The 20,595-nt window shown below is 39.9% G+C and overlaps 1 protein-coding gene across 2 annotated transcripts in view; it reads right to left on the bottom strand.

Moving 5' to 3' along the window:
• Positions 1-20,595, bottom strand: part of GOLM2 (golgi membrane protein 2) — an 85,056-nt gene that overhangs the window by 16,644 nt on the left and 47,817 nt on the right. For both annotated transcript variants that reach the window (XM_056133867.1, XM_056133868.1), the window contains exons 7-8: positions 16,124-16,222; positions 14,538-14,708 (exon numbers count right to left, since the gene is read on the bottom strand). In XM_056133867.1, coding sequence (XP_055989842.1) covers positions 14,538-14,708; positions 16,124-16,222 — 270 coding nt within the window. The remainder of the gene's footprint in view (positions 1-14,537; positions 14,709-16,123; positions 16,223-20,595) is intronic.

Below are 20,595 nucleotides of genomic sequence, written 5' to 3'. Positions count from 1 at the left end.
TGGCCTCCTAAAAGTGGGCGTGGCCTGCTTCCGGGCGGGCCGCCACTTACGCGGCCACAGGTATATCACTCACTCCAAGCAATTTGGACCTTCATCCTTTCATCCTTTTCATCAACTTGTTACCTAATCCCAACCAAAATTTCTCACCTCTTCTACTACAATTCAACAAAATCCCACTCGCCTACTCCATTTCCAACAAAAGTTCTGTTTGAAAATAGCTATACAAGCTCAGTAGTAAATAGCAACTCCTCCAAAAGTTTTACTCAATGTCAATTATAAAACAAAGAATAACGCCTGATTGAGAAGAAGGTCAGACTCAGAAAGGTAGAAGAGGCGCATCTAGCAGCAACAAATCTGAACGGCTCCTGGCAGTCTCTCCTCACTCAACCAGAACAGTAGCAGCGAGTGTGAAGGACCAAACCACACTGGTCACAATGGTAAAGCAACGCAAAAGCCCACCAAACTTTCTTATTCACGAGGCTAGCCCAGAAGACACCAACAGTACTATAGCGTTAGACAACCTCTCTGACAAGGAATTCAGAATGGAGCTACTCAGGATGCTTAGGGAACTAAAAGAAACAATGGAAACCAATGCCAATAAAAGACAAGAGGATTTGAAGGCAGAAATAAGGAAAATGCAATCGGAAATGTCGGACATGAAAAACCTGGTAACCGAATTGAAAACCACAGTGGAAGGCCTCAGCAGCAGAGTAACAGCTGCTGAGAACAGAATCAGTGAGCTCGAAGATGAAGTTCAGAGACTCTCCAGAAAAGAGCAGAAAATGGAAAAGAGACTCACAGTTCGAGAATAGATGGCAAGAGAAGATCGTGATGAAGCCAAGAAGGGTAACATAAGAATTATTGGAGTCCCAGAGGGACAGGAAGAAAACCTTGATGAAGAAGAAACTGTCAAAGAAATCATTGCTACAACGTTTCCAGAGCTGAAGAAAACTTGTGACCACATCCAGGAGGCCCGAAGGGTACCGGCTAGAAGAAATCCGAATAAAAATACCCCAAGACACATCCTGATCAAAATGACCAAAACCTTAGACAGAGACAAAATTCTGAAAGCAGCAAGATCGAAGAAAGAAATCTCTTACAAAGGAGCATCCTTAAAATTCACAGCTGATTTTTCTGATGAAACCCTCAGGGCCCGAAAACGGTGGGACAGAGTGAAAACACTCAATGAAATAAATGCTTCTCCAAAAATACTTTACCCAGCGAGACTCTCATTCATAATAGAAGGAACAACACACAGTTTCACAGACAAACAACAGCTCAGGAACTTCATAGACTCAAAACCATGGTTACAAGTACAACTAAATGGGCTACTTTAAGGCAAGACAGGCCCCTCAAATACACCAAATTTCAACAGAACAATGGGACAAAATCCCATGACAATAATCTCTCTCAGTGTCAATGGGCTAAACGCAGCAATTAAAAGACATAGAGTGGCAGGATGGATTAGAAAATTGAACCCAACATTCTGCTGCCTGCAAGAAACACATCTCAATAGTCAAAGCAAACACAGACTCAGAGTCAAAGGCTGGAAAACAATCCTACAGGCAAACAGCTCCCATAAAAAAGCTGGGGTAGCTATCCTAATATCAGACCACATCGATTTCAGAGTGAAGAAGGTCATAAGAGACAGTGAAGGCCATTTCCTATTGACCAAAGGATCTGTACAACAGGAAGAACTTACAATAATAAATGTATATGCACCTAATGAGAGACCAGCAAAGTACTTAAAACAATTACTCATAGATTTGGAAAAAGACATCGATAGCAACACAATACTAGTGGGAGACTTCAACACCGCTTTGTCACCTCTTGATAGATCAACCAGACTCAAGCTTAGCAAGGACATACTTCATCTGAGGGAAACAATGGAAAAAAGGGACTTAGTAGATATATACAGGACACTTCATCCACAAAAAGCTGAATACACATTCTTCTCAAGCGTACATGGAACGTTCTCCAAGATAGACCACATGCTGAGCCACAAAACATGCCTCCATAAAATTAAGAAGATAGAGATTATATCAACAATCTTCTCAGACCATAATGCGCTGAAATTAGAAGTAAATCACACACAAAAACAGAAAACTAAATTAAACACATGGAAATTAAACAGTGCGCTATTAAACAACGAGTGGCTTAGACAGGAAATTAAAGAGGAAATCAAAAGATTCCTAGAAACGAATGAAAATGAGGACACGAGTTACCAAAACTTATGGGACACAGCAAAGGCTGTGTTAAGAGGAAAATTTATAGCTCTACAAGCATTCCTCAGAAAGGAGGAGCGAGCCCACATAAATAAACTAACCTCACAGCTTAAGAACTTGGAGAAGGACCAACAAAAGTAGCACAACCCTAACAGGAGGAAGGAAATAATAAAACTCAGAGCAGAGATTAACGAGATGGAAACCCAGAAAACAATCCGAAAGATCAATGAAACCAAGATCTGGTTCTTTGAGAAAATTAACAAAATCGATAAGCCCCTAGCAAAACTCACAAAGAAAGGGAGAGAGAAAACCCTAATAAACCGAATCAGAAATGAAAAGGGGGTCATTACAACAGAAACTACAGAAATTCAAAGGATCCTCAGGGAGTACTTTGAAAAGCTTTATGCCACGGAACATTAAAACCTCGAGGAAATGGATAAATTCCTAGACTCCTACAGACTCCCAAGGCTGAACCAAGAAGACCTGGAATACCTGAACAGACCTATCACCATCAAGGAAATTGAAATGGTAATAAAAAGTCTCCCCAAGCACAAAAGCCCTGGCCCAGATGGATTCACCAGTGAATTCTTCCAAATCTTTAAAGAAGACTTACTCCCAATCCTCTTTAAGCTTTTCCATGAAATTGAAATATCAAATACACTTCCGAACAGTTTCTATGAAGCAAATATCACACTGATACCAAAAGCAGACAGAGATAACACAAAGAAAGAGAACTACAGGCCGATATCCCTGATGAACACAGATGCAAAGATCCTCAACGAACTACTAGCAAATAGAATCCAACTACTCATCAAAAAGATCATACACCATGACCAAGTAGGATTCATCCCAGGGATGCAAGGATGGTTTAACATTCGGAAATCAATCAACATAATCCATCATATCAACAAAAGAAAAATAAAAAGCATATGATCATATCAATAGATGCAGAGAAAGCATTTGACAAGATCCAGCACCCCTTTATGATGAAAACCCTAGCCAAAATGGGTATAGAGGGGACTTTCCTCAGCATAGTTAAAGCCATCTACCATAAGCCTACAGCAAGCATCATCCGCAATTGGGAAAAACTGAGAGCCTTCCCTCTAAGATCAGGGACGAGACAAGGATGCCCACTCTCTCCACTGCTGTTCAATATAGTACTGGAAGTACTTGCAATAGCAATTAGGCAAGAAAAATATATTAAGGGCATTCAGGTACGAAAGGAAGAAATCAAGCTCTCACTATTCGCAGATGATATGATACTCTACTTAGAGAACCCAATAACCTCCACCAAAAAACTCCTAGAAACAATAGACTTGTATAGTAAAGTTGCAGGCTATAAAATCAATACCCAAAAGTCCATGGCTTTCCTATACGCAAACAGTGAGAGAGAGGAAAGCTATATGAAAAAAACAATCCCGTTCACAATTGTGCCCCAGAAAATCAAGTACCTAGGAATCAGCTTAACTAAGGAAGTAAAGGACCTGTACAAAGAAAACTACAAAACGCTACTTCAGGAAATAAAAGAGGACATGAGGAAATGGAAAGACATCCCCTGCTCATGGGTCGGGAGACTTAACATTGTCAAAATGGCAATACTACCGAAAGCACTGTACAAATTCAATGCAATTCCTATAAGGATACCCAGGACATTCTTCAAAGAAATGGGAGAAAACACTCCTGAAATTTATATGGAACAATAAGCCCCCACGAATAGCTAAAGCAATTCTTGGGAAAAAGAAAATGGGAGGAATCAACCTCCCTAACTTCAAACTTTACTACAAAGCGGTAATAATCAAAACAGCATGGTACTGGAACAAAGGCAGAACTGCAGACCAATGGAACAGAGTTGAATACACTGACATCTCCCCTCAATCATATGATCATCTAATCTTTGATAAAGGTGCAAGAAATGTGAAGTGGAGTAAGGAAAGCCTCTTTAATAAATTGTGCTGGCATCACTGGACGGCTACATGCAAAAAAATGGGCTCAGAACTCTGCCTAACACCATGTACAAAGGTAAGATCAAAATGGATTAAAGACCTCAACATCAGACCAGAAACCATAAGATACATTGAAGACAAAGTTGGCAAAACCCTCCATGACATTGAGGCTAATGGTATTTTCAACGATGACACGCCACTGGCTGAGCAAGTGAAAACAGAGATAGATAAATGGGACTATCTTAAACTAAGAAGCTTCTGTACCTCCAAAGAAACAGTGACCAAAATACAAAGACAGCCTACAGAATGGGAAAGAATATTCGCCGAATACACATCTGACAAGGAGTTGATATCAAGGATATACAAAATACTGGTTGAACTCCACAAGAAGAAAACATCCAACCCCATCCAAAAATGGGGCAATGAAATGAACAGAAACTTTCTCAAAGAAGAAATCCGAATGGCAAAAAAGCACATGAGAAAATGCTCTATATCATTAATCATCAGGGAGATGCAGATCAAAACCACAATGAGATACCATCTCACACCTCAGAGACTGGCCCACATTCAAAAGAACAAAAGCAACCATTGCTGGCACGAATGTGGTGAGAAAGGGACACTCCTTCACTGTTGGTGGGAATGCCGACTGGTTCAGCCCTTTTGGAAAACAGTATGGATGTTCCTCAAAAAATTAGAAATTGAGCTCCCATTTGACCCAGCGATACCACTCCTGGGAATATATCCCAGAGAGGCAAAAATGTGTAGCCGAAGTGACATCTGCACTTGTTTGTTCATTGCAGCACTCTTTACAGTAGCCAGAAACTGGAAGAGACCTGAGTGCCCAAGAACAGATGACTGGTTAAAGAAACTTTGGTACATCTACACAATGGAGTACTATGTAGCTCTTAGAAAAGATGAAGTCATGAACTTTACATACACGTGGTACAACATGGAAAGTATCATGCTAAGCGAAATGAGTCAGAAAGAGAGGGATAGACATAGAAAGATTGCATTCATCTGGGGGATATAAAATAACAAAATATGAGATTAATACCCAAGAATAGCTGAGATCAACCATAACTTAGAGGCCAGCCGGGTATTCTAGGGGAAAGGACAATTCAGATAGAAAGGGGAACACCAAGTGGAGGGTGTTTGGAGGATCCTCCCAGGAGGGGAGATGCAGGTTGAAAGTAGACTGGACTGAAAATGTTCGCCACTCAATGCCTCTTTTGCTGATCACAACACTCAAAAGGAGAGAGAGAACAAAAGGGAATGCCCTGCCACAGTGGCAGGGGGGGATGGGGGGATGGGGGGGAGGGATATTATCCTGGTGGTGGAAAATGGGCACTGGTGGAGGAATGGGTATTTGATCGTGGTATAACCGAGATCCAAGCACAAAAATTTGTAAATCTACAACTGTACCTCATGGTGTTTCACTAATAATAAAAAAATAAAAAAAAATAAAAAATAAAATAAAATAAAATAAAAATTTAAATAAATGAAAAAAAAGTACAATTTATTGCACCAATTTCAGCTCAATTACAAGAATATATGGTCAACATACAAAAATTAAGTTATTGAAGCCCAAGCAATAGTACAGCAAGTCGAGCATTTGTCTTGCATATAGAGGACCTGGGTTTGGTCCCTGGTGCTCCATATGGTCCCCCAAGTGCAACCAGGTATAGTTCTTGAGTACAGAGCCAGAAGTAACCACTGAGCATTGCTGGGTGTGGTCACCCCCCCCCCCCCCAAACAAACCAAACCAAAAATCAAGTCATTAATGGCAGGGATATAACTCAGTGATAGAACTCTTGCTATCTATGTATGGAGTACCTAGGTTCAATCCCTAGCATGGGGGGTGGGGGAAGGAAAGGAAAACACAAGCATTATTTTTACATGCTAACAATAAACAATCTGAAAAGTAAACAGCTGGATTTACACTAACACAAAAAATAATGGTTAGGAACATATTTAACCAAGGAAGCACAAGGAAGCACATACACTGAAAACTACTACAAAATTTTGCTGAAAAAAGATGCTTTACATCAGAAGAATTATTTCATATTGCTTGTTACAACTAAAGGGCTGGCTGATGATGTTACTAAAAAATACTCCAGGAGAAGAAAATTTGTGAAAATTGTTTAATCTAACCATGAGGTCATTAAGTCATTGTCTAAGGGTAGACTAAGTTGTTTGTTGCTAGCTGAGCCTGCTATGTTATTCTATTTGTTGAGCTTAGTTGACTTATATGTTACTTTCTCATCAAATTTGGTGTGTTTCTACTGGTGTGTCAGTATTGTGGAATTTGGAGGTGTAGTTCTGCAGGAGCTCCAGGATCTGTGGAACTGGGTCAAATGAGTTTACATGGTGGTGACTGTGGGATGGAGTTGTGGCTGCTGGGGCTTCTGGAAGTATGGGGAATGTGGGAGGTGGCTGCCTGCCCTCACCCTGAGAAGACTCCTGATTTTTCAGCCTGAAAACTGAAGTACCTAGAATTTTGGACATTTTGGTGTTTCTACAGAAATTATTTGTCAAACAGTGAAGTTTAGCCACTGGCATGACAGCAGCTATGGGGTGGTAGATGTGGCTAGTGGAGCTTTGGCAGAGTGGGGTCTGGGCCTAGCCACCTCCTAAGACTGCCCAAGAGTTTTCAGCTGGATGACTAATGTACCTGCGAATGTTAGCAGCATAGTTTGCATGTATTCTGATATTAGTTGTGAATCTGGGAAACTGGGCTGATGAGTTTACATGGCAGCAGCTGTGTAATGTGGATGTGTCTCCAGAAAAGTACTTTTGACTTATACATGTGAGTAATTAAAGTATGTCACCACAATTGATGTTCCCAAATTATTATATAATAGTTTGAACTAATCCACTGACTAATTAGAAAAGGACTAAGGGACTGGAGCAATAGTGCAATGCAATGGGTAGGGTGTTTACTTTGCATGCGGCTGACCAGGGTTTGGTCCCTGGCATGGCATATGGTACCCTAATGCCCTCTAGGAGTGAACTGGAGCAAAAAGCCAGGAGTGAACCCTGAGCACTACCAAGAGTGGTCCAAAAGCAAAAACAAAAAGGCAAATAAAAAAATAAGGAAAGAAAAGAGAAAGAAAGAAAGAAAGGAAGGAAGGAAGGAAGGAAGGAAGGAAGGAAGGAAGGAAGGAGGGAGGGAGGGAGGGAGGGAGGGAGGGAAAGAAAGAAAGGAAAGAAAGAAAGAAAGAAAGAAAGAAAGAAGGAGAGAAAGAAAGATTTGCATTTCCCTGATGATTAGCAATGTTGAACATTTTTTCGCGTGCCCTTTTGCCATATCTGTTTTGAGGAAGCTTCTGTTTTTTTCTTCTCCCATTTTTTTTTCTTCTCCCATTTTTCTTATTTCTTCTCCCATTTTTTGATGGGGTCAGAGGTTTTTTTCTTGTACAATTCTACTAATGTCTTATATATCCTGGATATTAACCCCTTATCAGGTGGGTATTGGGTCAATATTCTTTTTTTTTAAAATTTATTTATTTATTGAATCACTGTGGGAAAGGTCACAAAGCTTTCAGGTTTATGTCTCAGTCATGCAAATATCAAACACATTTCCCTTTACCAATACTTATTTTTTACCATGAAGAACCCCAATAAACCCCACCCCCCCACCCCTCCCCGTCCCTGTTTCAATAAAAGATTCACCACTATTATTTAGAGTTTACCCCCCCCCCCCCCCCAAATCAGACATGCTGAAAAAGCATTGTGAAGTGATTTGCTTTCTACAGCTGGGTTCAAGAATTAAATGTTGGTTTTGGATTTCTGCTATTTTACCTATTGAGGGTCAATATTCTTTTCCATCCTGTGGGCTCTCTCTGTATTTTGGTCAGAGTTCATATTTTTTGGCAGGTAACTGTCCAGTTTTTCCAGCAACACTTGCTGAAATCTTTCCTTTTTCCACTTTCACTTTTATTGCTCCTTGTCAAAGATGAAGTGAACATATATTTGCGAGCCTGTGACAGTATATTCAACTGTTTTATTGGTTTATTATGGGTCTATTTCTAGTCCAATACCATGCTCTTTTAATTACTACTGCTTTTTAGTACAGTTTGAAGTTGGGGAAGGTGATGCCACCCATCTTTTCCCCAAGGATTGCTTTAGCTATTCGTGGAGGTTTATTGTTCCATATGAAGTTTGGGCTTGTTTTATTTTTGAAGAATGTCATGGGTATCCTTATAGGGACTGCATTAAATGTATCTAGTGCTTTGGGAAGTATTGCCAGGGCGTTTGCCTTGCAAGCAGACAATATGGCCGAACCGAGTTCGATTCCTCCACCCCTCTCGAAAAGCCCGGCAAGCTACTGAGAGTATCTCGCCCGCACGGCAAAGCCTGGCAAGCTACCCGTGACGTACTCAATATGCCAAACACAGTAAACAACAAGTCTCACGATGGAGACGTTACTGGGCCTCCTCGAGCAAATCGATGAATAATGGGAGGACAGGACAGTGACAGTGACATCAGAAATCATCACTTGGATGAATTCAGAGACTTAACACTGTTCACAGGACAATACTCCCCAAAGCAATCTATGGATACAATTCTTACTAAGATACCTGCTTTTTAGAAGTAACAGACAAGCAGATCTTAAAATTCATGTGGAATTGTAAGACATCCCAAATAAAATAAACTTACAGGGGATAAAATTTCTGTGCATTAAAGTATATTTATCAGAAGAACACACATCCAGAGTGAACCCTAGTATTGGCAAAAATATTAGCAAATCAAAGGGTGGAGCAATAGTATAGCAGGCAGGGCACTAGTCTTGCATATGGACAACCCAGGTTCGAACCCTGGTATTCCATATGGTCCCTGAACGTGCCAGGAATAATTCCTGAGCACAGAGCCTGAACTAACCCCTGAGCACTACGGGTGTAGTCCCCAAATAAAACAAATACATGAAAAGATGCTTAAAGTCATCAAGGAAATGTAAACAAAAATTACAATTACCACTTCCCAACTATTAGGATGGCAACAGTTAAAGACGTTGAACACAAATGTTATATTTCATTTATAGAAAGGTAAAGGTAAAGGTAAAGGCCCTCCTGTTGTTCATCGATTTGCTCGAGTGGGCCCAGTAACGTCTCCATTGGAGACTTTGTTGTTACTTTGTCTGGCATATTGAATACATCACAGGGAGCTTGCCAGGCTCTGCCATGTGGGCGAGATACGAGATACTCTCGGTAGCTTGCCAGGCTCTCGAGAAGGGCGGAGGAATCGAACTCGGGTCAGCCATGTTGGCTGCGTGCAAGGCAAACGCCCTACCGCTGTGCTATCGCTCCAGGTACTCCTTTCATATAAAATATCCAGAATAAGTGAATCCATAGAGTCAGAAAGCACATTAGTTTTTTGAAGAATTACAGGTACAAGGAAATAGAGAGTAAGTGCTTACCAGGTAAAGAATTTTCTTTTGGAGAAACAATAATTTTGAATGTACTAAATACTGCTGAATTGTATACTTTGATAAATTTCATTTATGACAAGTATAATTGAAAAATAACTTACTTATAGATGTTGTGAGTTGGAAATGATGGGTTTTCATATGATATTAACCTACATCTTCCAGTCCTAAAAATTAGGTTTTTGGACCATACCTGGAGATGCTCTGGGTTTACTCCTGGCTCTCTCAGGGATTACTCCTGGCAGTGCTTAGGGGCCAAATATGTTGCCAGGGATCAAACCACGATTTGCAGAAGTCATATGCAAGGCAAGTGTCCTACACACTGTGCTGTTTCTCTGGGGTTCAATCCCTGGTATCATATGTAGTTTCTTCCCCAAGCATCACCAGATATGGCTCAAAAAAAAAAAAGACAAAATAAGTCTTTAATAAAAACTTTCTTGCAAAAAAAAGTTTGATACAAACACAAAAGTAATTAATCTCCTAGTTATTTGGCTAAGTGGTTAAAAATGATGTATATTCATGTGGCAAGGTTCTGGGTTCAATCTGGCATTATAAAACTAAAACAAACCAAAAAAAGTACAATAGACTTCATATTTAATTATAGTAAATTCCTACATAAAAATAGACCCTAGTAAAGCAATGACTTGTAATAGTTTTAAAGAATCATTATATTCTTAAAAGGCAAATATGAGCAGATCATAGAGAAATATACATAAGCTTTATTTATTTATTTTTGGATTTTGGGCTACACTGGATTATGCTCGGGGCTTATTCCTGGCTCTGCACTCAGGAATCTCTCCTGGCATGCTCAGAGGATTGACTGTATGGTGCTAAGGACTGAACCCAGGTTGAGAATGTTCAAGGCAAGAATCCTACCTGCTGACCCATCAGTCCAGCCCTATGTAGCTGAATATCTTTAGTAACACTATAAAACTGTTCAAGAAAAAAATCTCATAGTAAGTAATAGGAGCTATAAATGTAGGAAAGTAGAAATTTCAGTCTGGGCATTACACCTTTAAAGGAACATTCGAAGTAGAAGCAGAAGGAAATAATTTTTTGTTTGCTTTGCTTTTTGGGTCACATCTGGTGATGCTCAGGGGTTACTCCTGGCTCTGCACTCAGGAATCATTCCTGGTGGTGTTCGTGGAACCATATGGGATGCTGGGAATCAAACCCGGTCAGCTGTGTGCAAGGCAAACACCCTACCTATTATATTCAATTTGCTATTATATTCAATTTGCCTTACATGCAACCAACCTGGGTTCAATCTCCAGCATCCTATATGGTACCAGAGCACTGCTAGAAATAGTTCTTGAGTGCAGAACCAGGAATGACCCCTGAGCATTGGCAGGTGTGGCCCCACCCCAAAATCTCATGGTCATAATAAAAAAAATAGAAGTAAGGGGAATCCTTATATAATACAAAAGATATAGTTAATTATTATTGCTTAAGTACAATGTAATCTCTATCAGTGAGCAAATATATATGCACAATATGCATACACACAAACACATGTATATAAATATCACTGTCACTGTCACTGTCCTCCCGTTGTTCATCGATTTGCTCGAGCGGGCCCAGTAACATTGTGAGACTTGTTACTGTGTTTGGCATATTGAATACATCATGGGTAGCTTGCCAGGCTGTGCCGGCAAGATAACCTCGGTAGCTTGACGGGCTCTCCGAGAGGACCGGAGGAATCGAACTCGAGTCAGCCATGTTGGCTGCGTGCAAGGCAAATGCCCTACACGCTGTGCTATCGCTCCAGCCTGTATATAAATATATAGATATTATATTAATATACAACAATGGAGCTGGGAGATAGCTCAAGTAGCAGAGCACATGCTTAGCGTGTGTAAGGCATTGAGCTTGATCCCTGGCAATGCAGGTTGCTCCAAATGAGCACAAGCAGGTATAATCCTGGTAGTCCCCAGCACCAGCAAGTATGGCCCGATTAAAATTAAAACAATGTAAATATGATAGATGAAAATGTATGTGAATTAAATACATTTTAAATAAATTACTTTTAAATATGGGCTGGAGCGAGTGATAGCACAGTGGTAGGGCATTTGCCTTGCAGAAGCCAACATAGCTGACCCAAGTTCAATTCCTCCGCCCCTCTCAGAGAGCCCGGCAAGCTACCAAGAGTGTCTCGCCCGCACAGCAAAGCCTGGCAAGCTACCCGTGACGTATTCGATATGCCAAACACAGTAACAAGTCTCACAATGGAGACGTTACTGGGCCCACTTGAGCAAATCGATGATCAACGGGAGGACAGTGACAGTGACAGTGACTTTTAAATATTAAAAAATGTTAATCATGGTCACGTCACAGTCATCCCATTGTTCATCAATTTCCTCGAGCAGGCACCAGCAACGTCTCCATTCGTCCTATCCCTGAGATTTTAGCATGTGCCACATTGGAGACTCTTTTAAGGTCATGGGAATGAGACCCATCATTGTTACTGGGTTTTGGCATATCGAATACGCCATGGGGAGCTTACCAGACTCTGCCATGTAGGCAGGATACTCTCGGTAGCCTGCCAGGTTCTCCAAGAGCAAGAACTATAAACAATAATAGGACAATAACATTTTTTATTAAAAAAGTTAATAAAATACAGAAATTGATTTGATATTTATATATGTAATTTTTTAATGGAATAAGAATGAACCTCAATAGGGTCTTTTAAAAATAAGTTAGAGGGGGCTGGAGTGATAGCACAGCGGGTAGGGCTTTGCCTTGCACGCTGCTGACCCGGGTTCGATTCCCAGCATCCCCAGAGCACAACCAGGAGTAATTCCTGAGTGAAGAGCCAGTAGTAACCGCAGTGTATTGCCGAGTGTGACCCAAAACCCAAAAAGAAAAAAAATTAAGTTAGAGAACAATAATTTTCTCAAAACTATTTTCCAAAATTATTAATAATTACCCAAAGATCAGTATAAACAATATAGTAAAAAGTCATAAAAGTAAATGATACACAATGTAGTACAAACTATGTTTAAAAGAAAATCTTAATTACTAAAAATTATTTTATTTTGTTATGTCCTTACTTTAAACTTCTTGTTGAGAAAAGTTTTTAGCCTAATTGCTTGCTAAGATTTTGAGAAATATTTTTTATTTAAAGACATTATCATTCTTGTAAATGAAAATGTTTCTCATATAATACTTTGGTTAAGATACAGGAACATGTTTAAAAATACCAACGAAGGAAAGTCAATATATATATGCAAATTGATAGTCCTATAGATGCAGAAAAATGAATGGCTTTCATAAGACCAATAAAATAATATTTTGAAAATACTAACAAATGTGACTACTCAGTTCTCATGGTAAAACATCCACTATAAAGTAACTGCCTAAATACTCAATACTGCTGTGAGCAACTGTTGCTACAGAAATCATCACAAAAGGCAAGTAAAGGCAAACTGGACATTGTTTTTTCAGAAGTTAAAGAAAGGAAATCTTGAGTAGCCTTGAAGAAACAATCTTAACTACATATGAAAATTTAAGGGTTTTTTTTTTTTTTTGCATTTTGGGTCTCACCCGGAGATGCTCAGGGGTTACTCCTGGCTCTGCACTCAGGAATTACTCCTGGCGATGCTCAGGGGACCATATGGGATGCTGGGAATTGAACCCGGGTCGGCCACATGCAAGGCAAACGCCCTACCCGCTGTGCTATCACTCCAGTCCCAAAAGTTTAAGTTTTTAAGGAAGCTGACTTAAGAGACACTGTAATAGCTCAAATTCTCTCAACTATCAGAATTTTTCTTACACTTTCTGGGATTCTAACAATTACAGAATTTATAGATTCATACGCATTACCTATTTACCAAAATCAATGTAATTAAGCAGTCAAACTTCATTATACAGTACTCTGAATTTTTTCAGTTTCTTTCACTTCTCACCTAACACCCAAATGAAACAAGCTGCAATTAGAAGTAATGGAAAAGGAAGCAATGCTATGGTGGTCTCATAGGAATATATTTCCCCCAGAATCCATTTATCAAAACGATCTCGTTTCCCTTCTTCCTAATCAACATTTTCATTCGTTTGTCTAACAATCATTATCACTATCACTATCACCCTGTTCATTGATTTGTTCAAGTGGCCACCAGTAATGTCTCCATTCATCCCTGTCACATGCTAGTGTAGCCTGATGGCATATTTGGGCTCTTTCAGGGTCAGGGGAATGAGGACCATCATTGTTGCCGTTTTGGGCATATCGAGTACACCACGGGTAGCTTGCCAGGCTCTGCCATGCGGGCGGGATACTCTCAGTAGCTTGCCGGGCTCTCTGAAAGGGATGGAGGCCTTTGGGGCAGTCTCAAATCACCTTTACAGGTGTTCCCAGTTAGGCATATATGCGGGCGGAATACTCTTGGTAGCCTGCTGGGTTCTCTGAGAGTGAGAAGTAGACAATAAGAGGTCGCGTGAAATGCGGCCATGCTTCCGGGAGCTTGGTTTTATAGTTCCTGGATCTTGGCCGTTGATGGGGTTACATGGCAGTTGATGGGTGTATGTAACTGTCTAGCTACTGGAAGATGGGGGATCTGGGTGGACGAGGCCCAGTCCTGAACTGAGCAGGCTTGGAGATCTCAGCCCGGGTCCCACACACTTGGGTTCCTCTGCCAGTTCCTTCATGTGTGAGGCTTGTCTAATAAAATATATCTTTTTTCACTTCTCCAAAGAATTTTATAGTCATAAGAATAAAACATTAAAAAAATTAACTCACCTGACCTTAATGTTGGAGAACATGAGTAACATTCTGGAGTCTCCTTTAAAATAACTTTACCCATTTATAATATTTTCTTTTAAATTTTACAATAATACTTTCTATGTACGTAACTTTACACTGTGCACAATGTATATAATAAACATCTTAAAATTTTTAAACAAACATTTTGTGAAATCTTTTTAGTGTAATATTCATCAACTGTTTCTTACTTTGCTTCAACTTATGGAAATCACCAACTCTATCCCTGGAAGCATGCTTTAGTATATCTGCTTGAATTCTCGGTTCATTCTCTAACTTTGGGCCTGGAATTAAACGCTGAAGAACATTTGAAGGGTTCTGTTTTGAGGTACCAGGGTTTCCATTGAGGTTTACATGGGAATCTACAAAACAAAGACACCATAATGAAGTCATATTTTATGAAGGAATTTCACAAAACCTACTTTAAAAAAGCTAAGATACATTGTTGTCTCATGTTGGGTAGTCATGCAGACTTTTTCTTTATTCTAATTTTTTCTAATTAAATCTTGTGAAGTTTAATCACTCCCTAGTGTCTCCATTACTAAATATATATCTATTCATCAAAGGGATATGTTGGAGAAAGATCAAAATGAAAATGACACATGTATCTTTTACTTCCTACAGATTCTATACTGCTTTCAAAAAAATTCAAAATCCAGTAAGCCTTCTTAAAATTCTAATATCTGGGGGCTGGAGCGATAGCACAGCGGGTAGAGCGTTTGCCTTGCATACGGCTGACCCAGGTTCAATTCCCAGCATCCGAAATGGTTCCCCTAACACTGCCAGGAGTAATTCCTGAGTGCAGAGCCAAGAATAACCCCTGTGCTGGGTGTGACCCAAAAAGTAAAAACAAAAAAAAAAAATCTAATATCTGTCATTTTTATCTATACAGTGACTCACAAGTGTTAATTCTTTCCACCATGTCCCCACCTTTTTCTTCATGAAAACCTTGCTTTAGATTCTTATTACAATCAATCTAATCATAAAATCTCAATTTTAGGGAAACATTTCTATAAAATATAACAGAAACTTAGTAGAAAAAAAAAGATACACATTCACAAGTATAGAGTGTAATACAAGTGGATTTAATAAATTACATATGGCCTATCTCTGTAAGATAAATTTAAACACTCTTTGTTTGCTTTGTCCACACCAAGGGGTGCTCAGGGTTTACTCCTGCTTCTGCATTCAGGGATCACTCCTGGCAGGACTCTCAGTGGACCATGTAGAGGGAATTGAACCCAGGTTCCTTGAACCTTCAAGGAAACTGCCCTACCTGCTGTACTATGTCTATGACCCAAAATTAAACATAGTTTGAAAAGGAAAATTCTTATAGAGTAGTTGAGGTAAAATGAACTGTAGAGTGGTAAATAAAACTAATTATTCTGCTCTTAATTCTCCAGACAAGGAGCAGTTTAAAAATGACCATTTCTCCCTGAGATCTCATTAGTCACTTGAGACTAATGAGATAACATGAGATAATACAGCATTGACCAAAGAATAATTGCTACTTTACTATATAATATCATATTTTATTAATTATATAACAATGTATGACTACTGAACTGGTTTTCAAGTGGAATTTTAATAAGATACCAGGAGTCAGTTAAATTAGTGAGTAGGTTGGAGTGCATACTTTGCATGCTGAAAGCCCAGGTTTGATCCCTGACACATAAAGTCCCCCAAGAACTAAAAAAGGAATGAGCTTGGAACACCAAGTCAGAGTGATCAAAGAACAAACAACAACAAAAACAAAAAATGAAGGCTTCCTTCATACCTGGAATCAAATTTGAGGAGAGAGATTGTCCAGTTGGAAGATGGGAGATTGCTTGGTTATTTTCATATTGAGAAACAGAAACAGGAGGTTTCTTTAAAGCTAAAAGGGAAAAATAGATCTGTATTTATATTGACAGTAATATATACTAATCCTAAAATACTCTAATTTTACAATCCTTATCGCTGGCATATTGACTAATTTATGGTGACTGATACATTTTTGTGCTCAATAAATCTGGCTAGAATATAAGCTTTAGGGACACGAAAAACTCTGTCCTGTTCACCACTATATCCCCTATCCCCAGAATAATGCCTGACACAAAACAGTAACTCAACAAAGACAGAATGAATGAATGAATGAATCACTTCAGACATAGTGATTTTCAACAGTACAACCTTTAAGCTTATTGTCACTGTCACTGTCCCCCGTTGTTCATTGATTTCCGGGCCCAGTAACATTGTGAGACTTGTTACTGTGTTTGGAATATCGAATATGTCACAGGTAGCTTGCCAAGCTTTGCCGTGCGGGCGAGATACCCTTGGTAGCTTGCCAGGCTCTCGAGAGGGGCAGAGGAATCGAACTCGGGTTGGCCATGTTGGCTGCGTGCAAGGCAAACGCCCTACCCGCTGTGCTTTCGCTCCAGCCCTTAAACTTATTACAGAAGACAAATAAAATTTGACATTTACAGATTAGATGAAGCAACGACAACACACTACTCTATGCTGCTCAGGTTTTAAATATTAAATGTGACATGCTACAAGTTGAAATTTTAGTTCTAAAGAGGAAGAATTTTAAGTTTTGCACAAAAGGCATTACTAACAAAGATGTATTATTATCTTCCTAACAAAAATCAAGGCAAGGGTGGGTTATAGCTCCAGTGATAGAGCACACACATGGCATGTGAAAGGAGTTGTTTCATTTCCAGCATTGCATGTCCCCCTACCCCCTACCTGCTATCCCCTCAGAATCGCCAGAGCAGCCCAGTGGCCCCAGCTGTCTGGCTGGCCATTTCTGATAGTGCCCCATAACCGCTCCTAACACCATTGGGTGTGCCTTCAATTAAAAAATGGGGGACACAGAGAAATCATATAGCAGATAAGGCAATTGTTCTGTTTGAGAGCTATTGGGAGTCTGCAGATGTGGGACCTAGCTCCACATAAAGATTCTATGTTAAATAAAGGATTTCCTTACAGGAATGAAAAAGCAAGAAAAAAGAAGAAGCACTGCCTTGATCATTTGTTCATATAATACCTCTGCTTATTTTATAGGAAACAGCAGAGTTGAGTATTGTCTACAAGCTTAAAATATGCACTATTGGCCGTGTTGAGAAAAAGTTCTCAGGGATGGAGAGATGACTCAAGAGACTGAACATGTGGTGTTCAGTGCTTTCCACAGCATGCTTTCCAGATGCAATGTGGGGGTCCTTCCAGGGAGGGCTGGCACAGTCACACTGACAGTAGCTCAGGATGAATTGGTGATCAGAGTTGTGGGGCAGTGCTTCAGAGATGGTACATTTCAGGAGCAGCAACTTCTTGCACATGTAAGAGAGCATGGAGGAAAACTCAAAAATCTGTCCTTCCCACAAAAGTAATTTTCTAGTTTGCAGATTCTCTTCATAGTTGATGACAGTTTTTCCATTTTCTGTATGACTTGTAATTTGGCCAAATCATTCAGACTTGCCTGCAGTTCTTCAGAAAACACCTTCAGCTCCAGGGTATATTCTGGAAAATGGCATTTCCGCATTTTCAATGGAAACCAGGCTGTCTCCCTCTAATTCTATCTTGTTTTATCCACTAATTTTCAGATTATTATCCCATTTGCTCTAATACCCATCCTTGAGAGTTTCCCATTTTAGAAAGCTTAAGTTACACCAACTGGCAACACTGAAGTCAAATTTTCTTTTTGCTTTGTTTCTGGGACACAATTCACAGTGGTGCTCAGAGGCTACGGCCAATTCTGAAGACTGCTCGCAGTGGTGCTTGGGGAACCATGCAGTGGCCCCAAGATGATCAAACATGGCCTTCGGGCATGTGAAGCATGTGTTTTCCATCCTCTGAGCTTTCTCTTCAGTCCCTCCTTGATTTTTCTTGCTCTCACAGATAAGGCAGATTTTCTGGGCATTTTACTTCCAAGAGTCTTTATTTTCATAATAAAGAGATTCCACCAAGAGATTCCAGGAAAGAGGCTCATAGTAATGATTCAATTAAATTATTTTTTCTTTTGGGCTATCCAAAAGAGCCTTCCAAAATAAAATAAAATAATTCTTAAAAATTAGTAAGAAAAAATAGCAATTCAATTTAAGTACAGGAAAAAAGATGATCAGGTACTTCTGTATTTCAAGAAAGGTAGCAACTGAAACAGCCAATAACTAAATAAAGAGATGCTTAATATCACTAGTCCCAAGGCAAAGTCAAGTTAAAGTAAGACACTATTTCATAAATATTACAATGGCATGGGACTGGAGTGACAGAACAGCAGGTAGGGCGTTTGCCTTGCATGCAAGAATTGAAGACCCAGCTTCAATTTTTGGCATCCTATATAGTTCCCCCAGCACTGCCACAAGTAATTCCTGAATGAGGAGTCAGAAGTAACCCCAGACCACAGCTGAGTGCGCCCCCCCAAGTCTATAAGTAGTATATATATAATATACTATTCATATATTATATAACATACTATGTTATATAATTATGTATAATATATTATGTGGGCTGGAGCGATAGCATAGCTGGTAGGGTGTTTGCCTTGCACATGGCCGACCCAGGTTCGATTCCTCCACCCCTCTTGGAGAGCCCAGCAAGCTACTGAGGGTATTCTGCCTGCAGCAAAGCCTGGCAAGCTACCCGTGATGTATTTGATATGCCAAAAAAAAGAAAAAAAAAAGCAACAAGTCTCACAATGGAGACATTATGGTGCCCGCTCGAGCAAATTGATGAACAACGGGAGGAGAGTGATAGTGATAATATATTATGTATTATATAATATATATGCATATATATATGTATATATATTAGTAAAGTAAGTAAAGGCCCTCCCGTTGATCGTCGATTTGCTCGAGCGGGCCCAGTAACGTCTCCATTGGAGACTTTGTTGTTACTGTGTCTGGCATATCGATTCGATATATATATTACAATGGCAAAAAGTTAAAGTACAGAAAACCTGGATGTAACTGAGAATATAAACAGAAACTAGAGGGCAGAGCAATAGTATAGTGGGTAAGGAATTTGCTTTGCAAGTTCTGGACAAAGTTGGGTTCGATTCCCAGCATCCCTCATGGTCCCCTGAGGACTACTAGGAGTGATTCCTGAGGGTGAAGCCAGGAATATCCCCTGAGCAATCACTGGTATGGCCCCAAAATAAAAGAAAACAGAACCCCAAAAAAACTATCTTATATTACTAGAAGAGTAAACTGATAGAAGTGTGAAGCTGAAGATACTCCGTCAAGCAGGAATCTACTTTCAATTCCATATTGTTGTAGACAGCTTTAGAAATAATGTCCTGAGAATTGTTTATAGGTCATCAGTATGTAGAGTTCAAGATATCCTCAAGATGTGACTCAATAGTAGTATAACTTCCTTGTGTTTGTGTGTGAAGCCCCAGATTTGATTCCTAGTACCACAAAATTTTAAAAAAAAAGAGTTCCTCAAACCTCAAAGACTGGGTGGGTGGGTCTAAGTGAGTGCTAAATCCCTAGTCTCAGCAGCACCCTCACCTTCTCAATAACCTCAAAGAGAAGTTTCTGGAAACTCAGATGTGTAGAAGACATACACAAGAATAGTCAGTAGGGGCCAAAGAAATAGTACAGTGGTTAGGATATTTGTCTCGCACGCAGTTAACTGTTCAATCCCCAGCATCTCATACAATCCACCAAGCACTGCCAGGACTAATTCCTAAGCTCAGAGCCAGGAGTAACCCCTGAGCCTCAATGGGTGTGGACCCAAAACAAAAAACAAAAACAATGAAAGAAGGGTCACTATAGCCTGAGAACAGATGACTGGTTAAAGAAACCTTGGTACATCTACACAATGGAATACTATGCAGCTGTTAGAAAAGATGAAGTCATGAAATTTACATACAAGTGGTTCTACGTGGAAAGTATCATGCTAAGTGAAATGAGCCAGAAAGAAAGCGACAGACATAGAAAGACTGTACTCATCTTATGGGGAATATAAAGTAACATAATGGGAGTTGAACACCCAAGAATAGTTGAGATAAGTACCAGAAGGTCTGCTCCAGGGCTTGTAAGCTGGCAGCACATGCTGGGGAAAAAGGTAGCTCAGATAGAGAAGGGAACACCAAGTAAAGGATGTTTGGAGGACTCACTCGGGATGCGAGATGTGTGCTGAAAGTAGACTATAGACGGAACACGATGACCACTCAATACGTCTATTGCAAACTACAAGGCGCTGCAGGAAAGAGTGAGCAAAAGGGAATGCCCTGCCATAGAGGTGGGGTGGGTTCGGGGTATGGGATTT

The sequence above is a fragment of the Sorex fumeus genome, unplaced genomic scaffold, assembly GCF_029834395.1.
Source record: "Sorex fumeus unplaced genomic scaffold, SorFum_2.1 ptg000098l, whole genome shotgun sequence".
In the NCBI taxonomy this organism is placed as follows: domain Eukaryota; kingdom Metazoa; phylum Chordata; class Mammalia; order Eulipotyphla; family Soricidae; genus Sorex; species Sorex fumeus.
This window is presented reverse-complemented; position numbering and strand designations above follow the sequence as displayed.